The 20,410-nt window shown below is 34.1% G+C and overlaps 1 protein-coding gene and 1 long non-coding RNA gene across 3 annotated transcripts; one reads left to right on the top strand and one right to left on the bottom strand.

Moving 5' to 3' along the window:
• Positions 1 to 1,666: 1,666 nt before the first annotated feature.
• Positions 1,667 to 5,956, bottom strand: LOC113061624 (uncharacterized). Of its 2 annotated transcripts, none has more exons than XR_003278400.1 (3): positions 5,248 to 5,956; positions 2,002 to 2,142; positions 1,667 to 1,918 (listed from the first exon to the last, which is right to left on the bottom strand). It is a non-coding gene; the product is annotated as an uncharacterized LOC113061624 (long non-coding RNA). The 2 variants fall into 2 exon arrangements; XR_003278399.1 differs by lacking the exon at positions 5,248 to 5,956 and adding an exon at positions 4,054 to 4,211.
• On the top strand, positions 4,094 to 20,401 carry LOC113061623 (isocitrate dehydrogenase [NADP], mitochondrial-like). Its single transcript, XM_026230907.1, has 11 exons — positions 4,094 to 4,338; positions 12,362 to 12,453; positions 13,264 to 13,429; positions 13,680 to 13,840; positions 13,938 to 14,081; positions 15,354 to 15,490; positions 15,687 to 15,838; positions 16,138 to 16,250; positions 19,512 to 19,609; positions 19,763 to 19,855; positions 20,022 to 20,401. The coding sequence occupies exons 1-11, from the start codon at positions 4,227 to 4,229 to the stop codon at positions 20,104 to 20,106; spliced, it is 1,353 nt and encodes a 450-aa protein (XP_026086692.1). The 5' UTR covers positions 4,094 to 4,226; the 3' UTR covers positions 20,107 to 20,401.
• The last annotated feature ends 9 nt before the right edge of the window (positions 20,402 to 20,410 follow it).

The following is a 20,410-nucleotide window of genomic DNA, read 5'->3' as shown; positions in this document are numbered from 1 at the left end:
AAGGGATATTGTATCAACAGGTTAATCTACTTGCTACTGTAGTTTCAATTAGCTCAATTCAATTCAATTAGTTTTTTTTTTGAAAAAGCAACTGAAAACTAAACGAATGAAAGGGTTTGTTTAGATTTAATATATGATGTAACCTTATAGTGTAAGCTTAGACTGTCATTTCCTACCAACCACAGCACTCATTTTCAAAATAAATGTTAGTGGAAATGGGATTTACAACAGTCGCAAAAATACAACAAAGAAGTGTGCAATTTTCCATTCTGCAACAAAGGTAGTGTTTGTCCTCTTAAAGAGTAGGTGAGAGAGTGTGCTATTATTCTCTGGCGAATGAAGATTGAATTTGACAGCTTGACTACAGCTAGTTCTAAGCGTGGCTCTTCTGCTGCAAACACAAACAGAGACAGAAATATCTGTGTCTTCAAAGTCTAGACATCTCTCCATGAGATTCATTAAGGCAGACAGGAGAGTGAATGCAAAACCGTACTGTCAAAATGGAGCAGAGAGGTCACCAGATCATACCCATTAAAAGAAAGCATTCCATTGGCTCATGATTATAAAGGGAAGTCCTGCAAGAAAAGCAAATCGGGTTGAGAATGGTAGCAAGAAAGAGGAGATGCAAGAGAATTTTTCTCTCATCACTATACATACAATATGTTAACTTTTTAATGTTGATGTTAATAATGCAGATGTATCATTACAATCATATCTTATCTAAATTCTATGAAATACTGACCATGTAAGCTAATTATAGGGGAATCTGTCTCTTGTAATTGATTACATCCAACATCAGTTGCAATAATACATGCAAAATTACAAGTGTAATTATGACTTACTCCTTAAAGCAAAGATGACTCATATAGTCGTAGAGCCCTTAGTTAACCTTGCTAGGTCGACAGTCTTTACATATATAAAGTGTCAGTTCGTTCCATGACGAGTTCAAGAGATTGAATGTTTGTAGCTAATTAGTGCATAGTGCCTTTAAGGGAGAGTAAAGGGTGGTCTGCATCACATATTCCTTTTAATACAATATTATTAAGCAGCATTTGAATCACAATATTAGAATCAGTATGAAATAAGTAAGAAATCACTTAACATGAAGTATAATGATGACAATAATTGGCAAAAATGGCTAGGTAATACTTTGACTACAGCATATCATAATATATTTAGGGAAAGTCTGTAGCGGAACATGCCTTGTGATAAACCAATGACTATTGTACAGACAAATGTGAACATAAGTTTATCCATTTGTCAGCCAATGTTATGTGGTAGAACTAATGTGCCCATTTTACCTTTTTTCGTGCAAATGCGAAGTGCTTCAGATTCATTGCTGCTATAATGTTTAATAGCCACATTGACTGCACAAGGCTTTCAAATAATAAATGTTCTGTAGTACTAGAGTTAGCTGGCTAACTCCTCACTCATTTTCTCTGAATTAAGACATTAAAAATAAGCAATCAACAGATGCATTTAGACTTTGGGTCTGTGATTATTAAATACACATATGACATAATTATATGGGTCTATAACAATAATAATTTATAACTGCTGGCACTCATGCAGTTCAATAGTAAAAAAACTGATTATTATATTGTTACATTTAAATGATTAATGAACCCCAAATAAGACCATGTGAAAAGATTTGATCACAACTGTCTTATATTAATACTGTGAGGCATACTATTGGTTGCGCTCATGTTTACATTGTTTGATGCATAGTATTTTTGTATGTAGTATCTTGTATATTTTGAATAAATGTCTGTAACAGTCTGTATAATCTGGTCTTTCGAATCACAAAGTCTGACATTTCGCATGAGTGTGAAAGCAGCTGTTATTTTGAGCAGGACAGAGCCATTGTTGCAGCATTCAGATCCCTAGTCTCCGGTATGTGTCCTTCTCCTACCCCTCACTGGTCATAAAAAAGAAGAAATATGTGGGTTAAATTGATTGTAAATGTCAAAGGTGTAACAACGAGAGAGACAGGACCCTTACCTGTAGTCAACTAGTTTCTTCTTCCGGATCTAATTCACTCTATAGAGTAGAAATCTTAAAGTGCAATGAGGGATTGTAGAGGGTCTTCTTCCAAAGGACAAGTATTTGTTCAGTTGTGAATGAATGATATCAGGATGTAAACTGCACATGGAAAGCCAAAATAGATGTTACAAAAACAATTCAGATCTGTTGTCTTGTCATCTTGAACCAAGACATGTTCACTGAAAGAACTGTCACTCACTAGCTCATTTTTGTTTTTTCTTGTTTATCCACATCATTCTCTTCTAACTCTGTTTACTCTGACTGCTGTGTGTTAAAATCCCTGGATAACCTATGGTGTTAGATTTAGCATTTATCATATGAGTAATTGTTAACTAAGCTGATTCCTTGGTTGTTTTTAGTGCTACTAAAGCAGTAATTCCATAAATAGGTTGTTGTGAAATAACTTACTAAGTGTTGTTTATATAACTAAACCGTGATGTTATAAACCACGATAAAGAGATGTTTGTTATGGATGACAAATGACTTCACTCAAAACAAATAATCTGTTATAGACAATTCACAATAGTGGATGTGAAATCTTTGTATATTACATACTCATTACAAACTGAAATGGAAATCTTTCTATCAGCGTCACAAAAAAATTAAAAATGAGTTTTTAGTGTCCCCTGGTGGACATTCAGTAGCATCTCTCCTCTAAATGGATTATAAATTATAAAAATGATAAAAATGCATTATTTAAACACATTTTTAGTTTAAGACAGTATTTAAGCCTAAAACATTCAATACAAAAATATTTTGTTGTTATTTTTACTATAACATATTGTCTTATAAATACTATTGTCTATTGGCACATTGCTATTTCTGCCCTAAACTGTAACCACATGTTCTCATCAGTACCTCGTTGTTCCGCAGTTCAATATTATAAGTACAGAGGAGTAATTCAATAGGGGACCTGTTCCAGCTGTGGAAATAATTAGGTCTATGCAGAGTGAGCAGACCAACACTGTAAACAATTCACTGTGAACTACACACATTTCAGACCTCTGAATGATAACAGAGGTAATATTGACATGTAGATCAGTGGAGCAATGTTTGCATGCTGAATTTTAGAAAATGAAATAGATAAGACTTAAATTACAACGATGCAGATGCAAACCGGAAAGGCTATGGAATTTCCTACTCCGTCTGTTCCCTTGTCAGAATCATGTGAAGTATTTGAGGAATTTAAATTTGAACTTCCTTCTTCTCTCTCTCTAAGATTTTGGACATAATAGACTGTGAAATTGTGATTTATTTGTCACAGAGCCAGAGAACATTGATACTGTCAACACTGTCTAATTTCAGCAAGTATTGAGAGTGTTAATTAATGTTTGTGTGTGTGTGTGTGTGTGTGTAATCTTAAATATCTTACTTTTTTAATTATATAGGCTACATATATCAATTGCATAACACAGTATTTGATCTGAAACAGAACATAAAACGTATAAAATATTTGTCAACAACACTATTATTTAATTTAATTTAAAAGGATACCAACAACTCAACCTTTAACGACTCAAGACAAACTTTTAGCACCTTGAAGTGACCTGCAGTAGCTCTATGACGCATGCGCAGAATTCCATCCTTTCACCCAGTATGGTAACCCAACCCGCCTAAAATTAGCGGGGCTGCTCAGCAAACAGACAACGGAATGTGAAGAGATTATCTGCCTGTTCTGTGTAGTTTAGATAGTCTTACTTATGCCAAAATCACTAATAAAACACTATCACTTTTTACATGCTGACAATCAATGAAAGTAATTCAGAAATTGTAAGTATTTTTTATTTTTATTTTGAGAATTTAGAATATGGAGACATTTACCAAAAGTAAAAAAAAAAAAAAGTAAAAAAAAAAAACTAGAAATATCCCCTGACGCCAGTGAAGGGTTAACTGAAAATGAAAGGAAACGTGCTAAATGTGCGTTATCAAAAGTCACCGGTTGGAACATCGATGTGTTGCTTATTGGAATGTGATTGGCCATTCACCGCATCGATGATTTTTAGTCCTTACCCCATGTAATGGTGACGTCGGCCCTAAAGCGGAGGCGGAGAAGAGCAACGTTTATTGCCGTGTGCTCCGATTCATTCGACCCTTCTTTCAACCGGAGTGAAGTCGGGCAGCAAGCTCCAGTGTTCTCGGCAAGAAAAAAACAAAACAAACAAACAAAACAAAAAAAAAAAAACATGGCAGGTTACCTGAAGGTCCTCAGCTCTCTCACTAGGGCTGCCGCCACTCTTTCTAAAACCCCCGCCGTTCTTGCTCCAGCTTCTTGCCAGAGTTTGCAACAGAGGAACTGTGAGTTTTCCGCTTCCACGATTGTCTATATTTGTGCCAATGAAGCGGCATTAAGCGTGACTTTAACACCGGTTAATACCTGATACGATGGGCTTTTACATTGAAATCTCACTGCCACTTGCTTGTATCGGAAAACGCCGGCTGCAGATTGTCGTGTTTCTTTCAGTTCGCCAACTTGCATATTTCCATCTCTTCTAGGTTTCAGTAGCGCCACAGCACAGCGTTATTTTCTCGGTGACGTTGTAAGCGCAGAGCGGGAATCGCTCGGCCGCAGGCAGAAGTCGTGATCCTTTGTTCGCGTATACAATGTATTGTAAAAAAGGAGCAACATAAAACGGCGTGATAGCTGCATTTAAACCACTTGTTCTTATGTTACGTTTCTTAAAGGCAAATCCTGTCTTATTAACATCATAACACGTTTGAAAAATTCGACGGCTTTGTAAGAGTCATTTGAGTGTATTTTTGGCGTGTGAATCCTCTGAATGGGTTGCACACAAGGACTGCGGACTTCTGAAACCATTCGCGTTGAAAATACTGCTGCAAATGCAATTATAAACATGTAACTGAACAGCTTTGTGATGTGAAGTGATTCGGCAAGCAGTTATATGAGTGTTCATGTGGGGGTTTGTCTGTGTTTTGCTTGTACTGCGTTATGGATTCATTTCAAGGTCAGCCGGCCTGGTCTGTCTCTTATTTTACCATTGATGAGTGCAGATCATGACAGTTAAGATGTACATGACCAACATCCACATTATCTGATTTATTAAACATGATATTTGACTACGAAACTATAGCACTTTTTTCGCCCTATTTTTATATGCCCTACTTGTTATGGAGGCTGTATTGCTTTATATGGCCTGTTTGAGGCCATATAAATGTTTGAGCAACTGTACTAACGTTAGTACTTACTGATAGATTGTGGGTTGTCTTCTGAAACATGTATCTTAGGGTGTTACTTCCAAACGCAGGGTTTCTGAAAGGCAGTGCCTCACGCACAGCTGTGAATGAAGTGGCTCATGTCCTGCCTGACACTAGCTGCTCCCCTGTGACAAGTAATCAGTTGTCATGGAGGATTGTCCAAATGTAGGTGGTTTACTTGGCATACACCAGCCCTCGTGTCCTCCAGGTCACCTTTTCTCTGAATGGGCTGGTTCTAATTAACACCAGGACTCATGCATCACATCCGAATGACTACATGTGATGATAGAACCAACCTTTTGTGCTTGAGGCATATCAAATTAAAACATTCATATTACCAAGTTTATAAGAAGGCGTGAGACTTTGGCAATGAATGGTGTTATTATGCCTAGTTCCCTTAGGCATTTTGGGTGATTATGGGCCCTTCATTGAGTTTATAATATAGGCCTAGGTGAAGTGACAGCCGCATTTTATGCGATGCATAGCAGTCTTGTATCATGCATGCATTTCAGGATGGCTTTACTGACCTCAGTTCAGGCACATGCCAAGCATGAGCTACTTGCATGTTCTTTCTCATTAAAGTCACAAGGTTGGATTCGACTTTTGCCAAGAGGTTTTATGGGTTGTAAAGAGAGTCGAGAAGCCCACACTTCTCATTTATTAACATTTGTGACATTTTCTTAAAAATAACTTACTTTGATCTAGCCTATTTTATTTACACTCTTAAAAAATGCTGGGTTAATCATTAAATTGTTTTTATTATTTTTTTACCCAAATGCTGGGTTCAGCTTATTGGGTCATTTTGAGCTATTATATATATATATATATATATATATATATATATATATATATATATATATATATATATTTTTTAATCCAGGTGCTGGATAGTTTTTATTTTTTTGTAACTCGGTACAAATGTCAGTATAATCGATGAGCCCCCTCATATACCTACCAGCACTGGGACAGTGTAACCCCATTTTTGCAAATGAAATTAATTGTTGCATTGATGCATTGTGATGTGGATGTAGATCCTGCATTCTATGACATCATTCGAATACGCGCTTGTCACGCAGGTATTAAAAATGCACACTCTATTTTTAAATTGGAGCTTGGCTTTTTCCTTCTTACATGTGTGCACTTGAGACTAACGCGGCGGGCTTCATTGCACTGAATATGCACTGTGACACATGTGCGTAGGCCTATTGCTTGATTGTGTATACACTCGCTGCTATTTTAATCTTTTACTTTAGAAATGCTTTCATTTCTGTCCTTTGGAATACAGTACTATTCAATGCTTCCCATACATAGACATTACTTGGGCATGGAGAATCATTTAGCTTTTGTTATTTTTATCCTCATACTTTTTTTATAGGGCCAAAATAATGCAAGCATCCGCGATCGATTAACTAGAGGTAAATCTCCCCTCTCCCTCGTTTTGTATCTGTTCTAGTGCTGGGTCATGTTTGAACGATTAGTTCATTTTGAACAAATTAATGACATGGGAAGAACGAGTCGCCTCATGGAGTGATTCGTTCAGTCGTGCATGCACAATATTCTATAGGTTCTATCCTGGAATTAGTCTAGTAGTTCACCTGTTTCAGTCAATGCAGTCTTGAGCTGGAAAGAGAATTGATTAGTTCATCTTACGATTCTCAGGTTTTTCGAGTTGTTCATTCATCATGTGACATACCCATAATCATATCCAATGGAGCCTTGAGCTGGAAAGAGACTTAATAATAACAATAATTATAATAATAATAACCAACTTTTTATTACCTTTGTTACAACATTCAGTGTATGGTAAATAACCATCATGACAGAAATTCACACATTTATAAACTGTAAGAAGTAAAAAGCTACAATTTGAGACCAGAAACGGAGAAACTGTAAGAGTAAATAATTTATATTGATGACGGTGATAACTATGCATCCGTTTGTAAGGAAGCTTGTAAATTAATTTCTTTATCCAATGCTGTCATGTGACAAAAGAACGAACGATAGGTTAAAGACTTTTATACAGTCATTTTATACATATTTTTTTTATTAAACAATACAAACATTAAGGCAGTACACTTAAAATCATAAAGACAAAAAAATAAAAAAGAATATACACACAGATTTGTTGCCAGGATAACTCCTTTTGTACAGTCCATGGTCAAAGCTTATGGGTCTGTCACGTTATGAAGGATAGACTCAAACCCGAAGACTTGTAAATGTCCATCACCTGCGTGCTTTCACATGGAGCAGCATTTCCTACACCGAGCCGATTGTTCACTGACAAGTGACAATGAATGCTGATTATGGAAATGGCTTTACTGACTAGATGCAAATTAAATATCGCATGCGATTTATCGTGCAGCCCTACTTTTCTGTATAGTAGCCTATGTAATTAAAATAAATTAAAAATAAATTAAAATATTGTTAAAAATGACACCTTTTTGTTATTTGTGACACGTAGTAGACTTTTATAATACAAAATTGATGTAAAACAGTCAGTTATGTTTTCAGAACAGGACAAAACATCTGATATGTGGAAATAGATCTGTGCGTGCCGTGAATGCAGTCTGTTAAAGCTGCCAGTATGAATATGCGTGACTTGTCGTCGCTTTGTTGTATTTTATGTCAAATTGAGAGTTCATTTAGAATTATTCAGTTTTTAAGGGCAATCACAAGAAAAGCCGGTCAGGGTTGCCAGGTTTTCACAACAAAACCCACTCAATTGTTACACAAAACAAGCCCAGTCCCGTTTCGAAGTGGTTCCCCTGGTAAAATTAGCCTTTTTAGGCGCTAAATATCATGTTATTTGGGTCGCATTAACTCACGGACATGAAAAACAATATGCAGCAACAGTGTTAAAGTAGCCCAATTCTGTGGGAAATTCACGGACTTTGAAACATTGATGCCAGTTTCTCCTGTAGTAGGCGAAGCTAATGCGCAAACACAATCTCATTGGCTGGTGCTCATCTATTACCGTGCCTGTTTTGATTTCAGCAAAACAGTGTGAGTGAATGCTGACAACGTGATTTTAATATTCATGAAACTAGCAGCTCATTAATCCTTAGTGAGTTGTTTATTGTTAGTATAGTAGTAATTATTAGTAGTAAAATATTTTATTAATAATTATCTGTTTACAGAAACCCTGAATGACCAACAATATCTTAAGTATCACACTAGTCCTAAGTTCATAAATGGTTACCAGGTTTTTGTTCTAGTTACTGTAGTTCTATCATTAAATGGTGCATCATAATATAATGCTTGATTGACTGATTAAGAAGCTAAGATTTAAAAAGCTGTGCCCTTTTTACAAAGATAAGCTGATTTGTTAGAATCATATATTCTAGGGATCCTCAAATCTGTACCACGAGATCCACTTCTCTTCAGAGTTTAGCTCTAACCCTAATCAAACACAACAGAGCATGGTAATAAATGTCTTCAGATCATTAAAAAAAATCACAGGTAGGTGAGTTTGATCAGGGTTGGAGCTAAACTCTGCAGCGCGTAGTACCACTGTTTGTTTGTACCACAGGGTACAGTACTTGGTACTTCTAGTACCTCGTCTGAGGTTCCAGGTCATCCGTACCGTTACCAAAACGGACAGCGAATGACTGAATGCAACTGTTTTGAACGAGCGCACCTCTATTAACAACTGAAAAGTAGCTGTTTCTTTGTCTGCAGATTTATTTTTAGTAGCTCCATAGCTCAGCATCTTCATAAAATCTAGTCTAATTTAAGCCACTTTCTCTCTGGGTCACTCTTGAGCAACTTGTGTAGATCGTCAGTTGAAAATATTTTTTTTATAAGATAATTTACCCAAATGATTTGTGAGGACTCCATGTGAACATACTTACCTCATGGATTTTTTTTTTCACTACTGACTTTCAATTGTGGAGCACAAGTGTATGGTGGTTATGTTTGCAAATATGTCTGAAAATCAGAGGGTCATGTGGGAGTGATTGCTTGCTATGTGATATCTGACCACATGCTTTGTGTAGAGGCTTAGATACACGTGGGTTGACTTGCCTTTTCCTTTAATCCTTGTTAGCCTTCTACTCCTCTACTCATTGTGGATTTGGAATGATTTAAGTTTGTAAATGACACATTTTTAAATAAACAATGTCTTTGCTGCACCACCAGTTAACTTGGAGTTACAGCAATTAAATATTGTTGCTCAAGGAGCCATGGTGCAGAGCATGCAACAAGACATTAAATATTTTTAACTAAATACTTAAACTCCTGCCAAAACGTTTTAAGGTCAGTATGTATGTATGCGTTTATTTTTATTTATTTATTTGAAAAAAAAATATTAAGTCAAAATGATCAAAAGTGAGAGTAAAGACATTTATGATATTGTGAAATACTTCTGTTTCAAATAAATGCTGCTTCAACACTGATAATAGTAAGAAATATTTCTTGGGCACCAAATCAGCATATTAGAATGATTTGTGAAGGATCATGTGACACTGAAAACTGGAGTAATGATGCTGAAAATTTAGCTTTGCGACCACAGCAATACATTGATGTTGGAAACAGAAAAAAGTTGGCAGACCTAGGCTCCAAAAATGTGTTAAGAGACTATCACACAGGTGTCATTTCCAGCAGACTAACACATTTCAATTAGGTTAAGCATTATTGCTTAAATGGTAGTTTAAAAGCTACTATTTGTGTTTAAATGGGTTTAGAAAAAGTTCTGAAAATAGGTCATATGGCACAAGGTGGGTTCTTGTGCACTGCCAGAGTATCATCCATTACCCATGGGATGAGATTTCAGAGAAATTTTAGAGGAAACATAAGCTATCTGCAGTGGTGGTGATAGCTTTGCTGAAAATACTCTCATGTATCTTTTATATAAGGCTCTTGCATTAGTATGTGTTGCATAAAACATGTCTTCATACGTCATGCTGCAATTCAACTTGATTAAAATGTTCACAGGGTCTGAACTTTGACTTGATGGACATGACCTGTGAATGCTGAAATAGATTGAAGATGTAGTTTATGAAGTGTTACATCAGTGGTGTATGGCAAATTTGTTTCCCACAGTGCTTATAAATGTGTTTATGGCAAGTTTTATTGACAGCATATTGTTTTTTATGAACTCTTTGACCTGTTTTTGACCACTTTGCGGAGTCTTTAGATGCAGTGGCTCTCTAGGAGCAGGATTTTGGCAAGTGTAACAGTCATTTGATTCCATCCATGCCCCTCCCCGTCCTTCCTCTTCTTTGTCCCCACTTGAGAAAAGGGGCTTGTTTTAGTGGAAATCAGTGGCATAACAAAATAGTTTGAAACCCTAAAGGTGACATTCAGTACATGATATTGCTACATATTGGTTCTTTTAGCAGCAAGCCTGAGTGTGTGGTATGAGTAATTTTTATATATTTATCATTCCTTCATGGTTTGGAAATGCCCTAGGTAAAGCAATAACTGCATAAATCCTTATCATTTTGTGATAACTTTACATTGATAATGGACAGCACAACCTAAAATGAATTAATGAAACTAATGAATTAAGACAGAAAAATACTAGAACTATTTATAAAGCATCTCTGAACTGTGCTCTAATTGGTCTTTTATCTATTAACCTTAATTTGCAATCAGCCAGTAAAGCAATAAAAGTGTACCAACCCAATAATCTTTAAAAATTAGACCTGGGCCAGTTTAATCCAGTAATCGGGCATTACAGCATGCCAAAGGTGGCACGTCTTTCTATCAGATGTTTAGATTATTAGCCATTATCAGGAATTGCAGTTCTTCAATGATTATTGCCATTACTTTAATGGATTTAAGAAAGGGTTTATGCTCATATTGTCCAAAACTTTGTCTAGGGTGATTTTGAAGTTTAAAGGGTCCTACATATGTGAAATAACCATGGTCTAATGACTTTATTTTTTGTAACACTTGAGTTGAGATGAGTTATACTGTCAAGTTCTAACAGGAAGTAACAAAACCACAGTGCAAACTGTGAATATACATATCAAGAAATTGTATAGTTCATAAGTAGGTCAACAGCAGAGTCAAAAGCTTGGTGTTTTATATATATTTTTTTAATGATTTTTTTTTTTTTTTTTTTTTAGAGAAGTCTCATGCTCACAGAGTCTGTATTTATTTGATAGAAAAAAGCATTTACATTTAAAATAGCTTTGCTATTTAAATATATTATATAAATCAATGCCAACTGTGATGGCAAAAGAAAAAAAAGACATTTAGCAGCCATTACTTCAGTGTCTCATGATCGTTCATATATCATTCTAAAATGCTGATTTGGTGCTCAATAATTTATTTAATTTTATTGTTACTGTTAAAAACATTGCATAATATTTTTTTGGAAATAGTGATTCATTTTTTAGAATTCTATGATGAATAAAAGTTCAAAAGAACAGCATTTATTTAAAATTGAAAATGTTTGTGACAGTGTCACTTTTGATCTAATGCAGCCTTGGTGAGTAAGAGTTCAAAATCTTACTGACATCAATCAAACCTTTGAACGGTAGTGTATGATGTGGTAAGAGATGATAATCTTAAGAATAGCCTTGTATTACAAAATTGGTTTAGATTATAGTGAGCAGTGTAACATACACTGTAATTTCTCTGTTTTATGTATACCTATGACCATCCACAATGTTAACAAGATGATGCAGATGCATGCAACGTATTATTATTATTTTTTATTATATATATATATTATATATTTAAAGTGTAGACCCATATAGCATTTGTACATTCAACACAGATAGATGGCTGCAGTGGTATAGAGCAGGTGTTGATTTTTATATGTCTGTGATGTGATGAATTATACATGGGTGTAGTTTATACACAAGCTCTTCCCTCCATAATACAGAGATTATCAGCATAAAAGTTGTCATTGTCTGAATAAAATTACATTTTAGTGGTGGTGACCTCATGACTTTTTCTTGGGCAACCAGAACATGGCATGCCTACAAGCAAACACTCCGTAGTCACTGGTGGTGTGAATGGGGCTTTATATGTCTTTATTATCCTCCTCCTTGAGGAACCACTTATTTCCAGTTGTCTCATGAGTGGGAAGAAAGAGTCCCTTAAAGAAAAGAAAAACCGGCTCATGGAAAGATGTTTTTGTTTTATTTGACAGATGCTGATAAACGAATCAAGGTGTCAAAGCCGGTGGTGGAGATGGATGGAGATGAGATGACCAGGATCATCTGGGAGTTCATCAAAGAAAAGGTGCTTAAACGCCAAGTGTGTGAGTGAGTGAGTGAGTGAGAGAAATGGGGGTGAGGGGGGGGGCAGTGTCTGTCTGGTTTATTTTTAAAATGGTGACACACACAAACACACACATACAGACAGACAGACAGAAACAGAATGCAGGAGGGAAAGCTGTAGAGGCCAAAGGAAAGAGAGAAACGGGAGAGTGAGAAGCCTAGACGGGCACAGACAGAACGAAAATTGGGTTAGACAAGAGTAGAAAGACAAAAGGAGATGGAAATTGGAAAGGGAATGTGACAGCGTCTCTTGGGAGAATTAAACCGATGAGGATGGAGTTGGAGGAGTGATTGGCATGTTACGCAGATCTCCTTTTTAAAAAGACAGTGTGGTAGGCTTACTGGGAGAGTGTTTACACATGAAGACTGGGAGATTACGGCTGCGTCACGCAGGGGCAGGGCCAGTGTTGAGGTCATTATCACTGACTGGACGTCTGCCTCCCTGAGAGAAATGGCAGATGGAAATTATTCTGCCAATTCTGTGGAGAATCAGAATGGGCTTATTATTTATAGCCAGGAAAACAATGATCTAAATCCCAAGATTATTATAACTGGTGTTCAGGCTCAATCAGAGTTTAAATGAACACACGTAGAGTCATTTATTGGGGAATTGTAACATTTCTGCATCATTAAACTTAATATTAAGATGGGATAGGAGCAAGTAGTTTAGAAAAATTACATCACCCTTTTAGGATAAAATTACCAAATGACTTTCTTTACTGTATTTAATCTGTGTTGTTTGACTCTGTTTATACAAAATTGTTGTGTGCAGCTCATTCTGACCAATGTGGATGTGGAGCTGAAGTACTTTGACCTGGGTCTTCCTTACCGTGACCAGACTGATGACCAAGTCACAATCGACTCTGCATTAGCTACCCAAAAATACAATGTTGCTGTGAAATGTGCCACCATTACTCCTGATGAAGCTAGGGTCGAAGGTACGGCACACCTCAGAAACACTTTGTCTTGATATTTGCTCGATAATGAGATATATATATATATATAATATATATATATATATATATATATATATATATATATATATATATATATATATATATATATATATATATCTCGTCCATGCTGTACAGTTTACCCATTTCGAAGTAATTAACATTAGCTGATAATTTATATTTTGACAACCTTAAATGCATTATGTAAATCTTTGTCATCATTTACACTTGATAGAGTTCAAGCTGAAAAACATGTGGAAGAGCCCTAATGGAACAATAAGGAACATTCTGGGTGGCACTGTCTTCCGTGAGCCAATCATTTGCAAGAACATTCCCAGACTTGTTCCTGGCTGGACGCAGCCCATCACCATTGGCAGACATGCCCACGGTGACCAGGTTTGCTCTCTTGGATAATCTGGGTGTTTTTTTTTTATTTTTTTCCCCCAATGTGTTCTTATTTCTGCTGAATTGCAATCCTCTTGTTTCTTTACAGTACAAAGCAACAGACTTTGTTGTGAGCCAACCAGGCAAATTCAAATTAGTTTTCTCTCCAGCCGATGGAAGCAAAGCCAAGGAGTGGGATGTGTTCGATTTCCCTGGTGGTGGCTGTGGAATGGGAATGTACAACACTGACGAGGTCGGTGCACATATGCATAGAATTCATTTTTTTAACACTGATTGAGTATCAAGACATCATAAGCAATCATATAAAATAACTATTTTCTCATAATTGGTATTTAAGTATTAAAAGCATATATCTAAATTTAAATAACACGCATCCACAACAGTGTTCAAAATTTTGGGGTCAGTCTCTTTTTTTTTTCATAGTATTATTTTGTTTTAGCATGGAATAATTTAAATGATCAGAAGTAACAGTGACGACATTGTTCCATTTCAAATAAATGCTCTTCTTTTGAACTTTGTTCATCAAATTATATCTATCTATCTATCTATCTATCTATCTATATATATATATATATATATATATATATATATATATATATATATATATATATATATATATATATATATATATATATATATATATATATATATATATATATATATATATATATATATATATATATATATATATATATATATATATATATATATATATATATATATATATATATATATATATATACACACACACACACACACACACACATATATATATATATATACATATATACGTGGGACCTCTTGACTTTTGCCCTTCCTGAATTACAGTATCCAGCAGTGTTAAAGTGTTCACAGCATTAAAAAAAACCTATTCTTAATTTTAACTGAAATAAATAAATAGGCAAATGGTAAATATGAATTTGAAAAATGTCTTTTTGTTTCTGTTAACGAGGTTATACTCTGGTGATCTATCTTAAAGGTGTAAAAATGAAACCTTAAATTAGAGAATTTTTTAGACGGTCTCGTGTATTCCAAGTTTGTATAATTAGGGCCTTTTGATTCAAATTTTGTTATGTTCTACACTTACACCTCTGGATGGATGAAGTCTAGATAAAAGATGACCTCGCTCAGCTCATGTACCTGCGGTGAAGCCTGATGTCCTGAAGTCTTTGTTTGTAGTCAGAGGAATGCTCTGTTTTGCCTTACAACAGATGATGTGTCTGCCTTCAGGCTGCTCCACAGGTGGCGCTGCTAGTGGACTTTTTTTCCCCCTCAAAAGAGATTGACTGAATGAAGTGTCTGTTCATTGTAGGCTGCAAATTGATAGTGCTGAAATTCATTTTTTACACCATTTCCCCTTCACATTTGAAGTGAGTGATTTTTGCTCACCCTTCGGAACTATACAGCCAGCGTTTCTGAAACCTAGTTGAATTCCCCATTGTGAAAGTGGAACATCTATTTTTCCCGCCTGTGTGACATTCTGTCTTTCGTTTCTTTCTAACAGTCCATCACTGGCTTCGCTCACAGCTGCTTCCAGTATGCCATTCAGAAGAAATGGCCTCTCTACATGAGCACTAAGAACACCATCCTGAAGGCTTACGACGGCAGATTCAAGGACGTTTTCCAGGATATCTTTGAGAAGTGAGAAGAATCCGATTTATGGGTGTCTTTTATTTACGCACTTCCACCGTGTGTTTTCTATGAGCTTGTGTTGATGTGTAATTATGAGATTATTGCTTTGTGATGCTGTCAAAGCGGTGATATGTGAAACTATGCTTTTCTTCTAAAGCAGTTTCAATGCAAAATACTGAACCGTCTTTTTTGTATTCCATGATAGAAACTACAAGTCAGAGTTTGACAAGCTGAAGATCTGGTATGAGCACAGGCTTATCGATGACATGGTGGCTCAGGTGCTGAAGTCATCAGGCGCCTTTGTGTGGGCCTGCAAGAACTACGATGGAGATGTACAGTCTGACATCCTTGCTCAGGGTAAATAACAGAAAAATGTCTATTAAAAAAAAAAGTCAGCCTTATTATATTGTTTTATCATATTGCACCCAATTACAACATTATCTATGACTTGAAGTGCTAAAACCAAAAACTACTAAAATAGATAAAGTCATTATCATACTCTAGACTATCGCATTCTAAACAAATGCGATTATGTAAACGGCAAAGTGAAAAATCATGTTACTGATTTTTAAATGTAAATAGTGCTCGTAAAGTATAAAGGAGGATATTTGAAATAATTGAATACCTGGTTAAAGGATGTTGAATATTGTCTGCAGGTTTCGGTTCTCTGGGGCTGATGACCTCCGTGCTGGTGTGTCCTGATGGAAAGACCATTGAGGCCGAGGCCGCTCACGGCACAGTAACCAGGCATTATCGTGAGCACCAGAAGGTTTTTGTTTTGTTTCTTTGTATTTTATTATTTTGCTATGTATCATAAACCACCTACAAACTTAGATTTGATACAGAAAATTTTAAATCGTAAAAAAAAAAAAAGAAAAAAAAAGAAAGATAAACATTAAATTGAAAAATAAATGAAGTAAAGCAACCGGGAGGTTCCTCAAATTGATTTTTTAGATGCCTTATGCCATCTTGTGGTGATAGGAAAAAATTACAGCCTTTAAACACAGTTTTTTTTTTTTTAAGAGCAGGTGCCCCTGAGTTAATATATGTCTAAAAAGCTATTGTTATTAAAAGCCAAGTTATTGTTGCTGTATTTCAGAATTTTAATTTATTAATTATAAATTCTGGATGTTTTGATTAATTACAAAATCCTTCAAATCCTTTCAGGCCCCAAGGATATTAAGCAGCACAACTGTTTTCAATGTTGATAATATTAAGAAATGTTTCTTGAGCATCAAACTAATATATATATATATATATATATATATATATATATATATATATATATATATATATGTATATATATATATATATATATATATATATATGTATATATATGTGTATATATATATGTGTATATGTATATATGTATATATATGTGTGTATATGTATGTATATATATATATATATATATATATATGTGTGTATATATATATATATATATATATATATATATGTGTGTATATATATATATATATATATATGTGTATATATATATATATATATATATATATATATATATATATATATGTGTGTATATATATATATATATATATATATATGTGTATATATATGTGTGTATATATATATATATATATATATATATATATATGTGTGTATATATATATATATATATATATATATATATATGTGTATATATATGTGTGTATATATATATATATATATATATATATGTGTATATATATATGTGTGTGTATATATATATATATATATATATATATATATATATATATATATATATATATATGTGTATATATATATATGTGTATATATATATATATGTGTATATATATATATATATATATATATATATATATATATATATATATATATATATATATATATATATGTGTATATATATATATATATATATATATATATATATATATATATATGTGTATATATATATATATATATATATATATATATATATATATATATATGTGTATATATATATATATATATGTATATGTGTATATATATATATATATATATATGTGTGTATATATATATATATATATATATATATGTGTGTATATATATATATATATATATATATATATATATATATATATTACAATAAACATTATACAATTGCTGCATTAACTTGATAACAAAAACCATTATAAACAGAATTTAGAAATAAATATTAAATTTCAAAATATATTTTTTAACTTTCCTTCAGAAATCATTATAATATGCTTGTTTAATGCTCAAACATTACTTAATATTATCAGTGTTGAAAACAGTTGTGCTGCTTAATATCCTTGGGGACTGAAAGGATTTTGTAATTTATTAAATTAACTCTGGCTCCTCTATTTTTGTATTCTGTCTTTTTTATTATACATATAACAAAAGCAATAAAAGGCATCTAACACTAGCTTGCTAGCTAGCTTTTTTTCCTATTCTATCTTTTTTTTTTAATTATTTTATTTTGCTTTATTATGATTTAAAAAAAAAAAAAAAAAACTTGCTACGTGTACTGCATTAAGCTGAGACTTGTTATAGCACTTGAATATAATTGCCCTTTGTTGATTTAGATTTTTGTATTTTATTTTAATAAGGGACAAAACACATTAATAATACATAAATATGTAAAATGTGCCAGATTTAGCCAACACTGGCTAATTTTCATTCGTAGTCCCTTTAAGCAGGTTGTTAAGGACAGGGCAAAAATATAAACAAAGAATATTTATACACCAAATAAAAAGAAGAAAATAGTCAAGCAGGAGAAAAAAATAAACTATGAACTATGGAAACACAAAATTACGGACTACAATACCATATCCATAAATAACAATAAATGATCACAAATTTGATGGGTCAATAACCATATTTTCAGCTTTTTCGAGAAACCACAGTGTCCTCCTGTCACCTGTTTTAATTCTTTCAACTCTACTGAGAGTCTATTCCACTCGTGTTTCTCTAAAAGCAAAAGATAATTGACCAAAGGTAGTTTTTCCTTAATGGCACGTTACAATCACCTCTAATCTCTGATCTATGTAATCCTTAAAAACAGGTGGAGCAAAACCATTTAAGATCTTAAAAATAAGTTCCAAATCAGCAAACTTTCACAACTTAAAATAGAAAACTTAGTTAATATGATTGTGGAGCCTGTTCATGTACATGCAAAACAACATCATCCGCATACATCTGACAAAAGACATCTGGAGGACATGCAGTTGTTAAATTATTTACACACATACTAAACAATAATGGGCCTAAAATAGAACCTTGTGGAACTCCAATGTTATAATCCATGTAATCTAATGTCGCATTTTAAACCTGTACACATTTTTTTTTTTCTAAATAAGATAACCACATAATGGCCTCAGTTGAAAAATTAAACTGAATAACTGAGGAAGTAAAATCTCATGATTTACAGTTTCAAAAGCTTTCCTTAAATCCAGGGATACAGCACCAGCTATATCTCCTTTATCCATCAAAGTTTTAATATTTTTCAACATAAAACAATTTGTCGTTTCTGCAGAATATTTATTTCAAATGCTTTTAATTCTCCATAATGTGTATGTGTTTACTTGCTTTTACATTGCTTTTATTGTATTTTATTTTTCTACTCTGTACAGAACTTTGGCCAACAAAGGTTGAATTTAAATGTGTTTTTAGAAATAAAATTGAATTGAATTAAAACCAAATTGCATAGGGTGAAGGTAAAAGGCACTATTTTTAAGATTGCTTCCATCGTCCTCATTTGTAAGTCACTTTGGATAAAACCGTCTGCTAAATGACGAAATGTAAATGTAATTATTATCGTTTTATAATGTACTATAATTCTAATATTTTGTAATTGATAAAATGTATTAAGTGTAAATATACAAAAAGCAGGGTATTAGATGTTTTTATTCAGTAATTTGGTGCAAATTCCAGTTTTAATTATGCATATGAGACGTCTGCAGTGTGGGGCCTGAACGTGCTGCCAAAATTATAATAATGAATCATTATTTGTTTATCAGAATTATCATAGTTGATTTTTGACTTTTTTACACAGGGAAGGCCAACTAGCACTAACCCCATTGCCAGTATCTTTGCTTGGACCAGGGGACTGGAACACCGTGGCAAACTTGATGGAAACCCAGACCTGATCAAGTAAGCTCATTTATTACTGCCAGTCTTCTGTACTGTTTAATTGGCATAGTGTGGGTGTAAGGGAAGTTTTATTTTCAATGTAGCAGCATTCCTCTCATATTGGTAATGTTTAAACCGAAGTGTAACTGTTAATGGTTGTCCATTGTTGTGCAGGTTCTCTCAGACTCTAGAGCGGGTGTGCGTTGAGACTGTGGAGAGCGGAGTGATGACCAAGGATCTGGCTGGATGCATTCACGGTCTCGCCAAGTAAGTCAGCATATTACTCAGAGCATATAAAAAATGAACCAAGTGTAATGTCTTTGACCTCCATTAAAGGACTAGCCCTAATGATAAAAGTGCTGACATCAGTTGTTGCGTTTTTCTCCAGCTAATGTCTCTTATGTCATTAACATTTGTCTTTGTGTGACCACAGCTGTAAGCTGAACGAGCATTACGTCAACACCACAGACTTCCTGGATGCCATCAAGACGAACCTGGACAAGGCTCTGGGCAAATGAAGGACATCGGCCCGGGACACTGTGGAGAGTGTCTGTCTTTTTGTACCTCATTTTTAACGTAAAGGTCATGAATTCAACGTAACATGTGAAGGGAGGAGTATTAATAACATAGTGATGTTCCTAGCTTTTTTGTTAGACAATCCTACTGATGAGTGATCCCATCTCTTCCCGTACCTCCAGGGGTCTATTTTTGTAAACTGAAGTACTGTCTGGCAGATACTGTATAAAAACACAGGAGAAAAAGGAAGTTCAAGCGTCACGTGAGAAACCCTCTAATAAATCTCTGCCACCTGGATCCCTGCTC

Source organism: Carassius auratus, chromosome 43 (assembly GCF_003368295.1).
Source record: "Carassius auratus strain Wakin chromosome 43, ASM336829v1, whole genome shotgun sequence".
In the NCBI taxonomy this organism is placed as follows: Eukaryota; Metazoa; Chordata; class Actinopteri; order Cypriniformes; family Cyprinidae; genus Carassius; species Carassius auratus.
Note: the sequence above shows the minus strand (reverse complement) of the source record. Positions and strands in the feature narration are given on the sequence as shown.

Excerpts from the sequence above, each read along its gene's own strand:
- LOC113061623 (XM_026230907.1), top strand. The coding sequence starts at position 4,227 with ATGGCAGGTTACCTGAAGGTCCTCAGCTCTCTCACTAGGGCTGCCGCC. Across the intron at positions 13,841-13,937 it reads GACATGCCCACGGTGACCAG|TACAAAGCAACAGACTTTGT; the intron begins GTTTGCTCTCTT and ends GTTTCTTTACAG. Across the intron at positions 15,491-15,686 it reads TTCCAGGATATCTTTGAGAA|AAACTACAAGTCAGAGTTTG; the intron begins GTGAGAAGAATC and ends ATTCCATGATAG.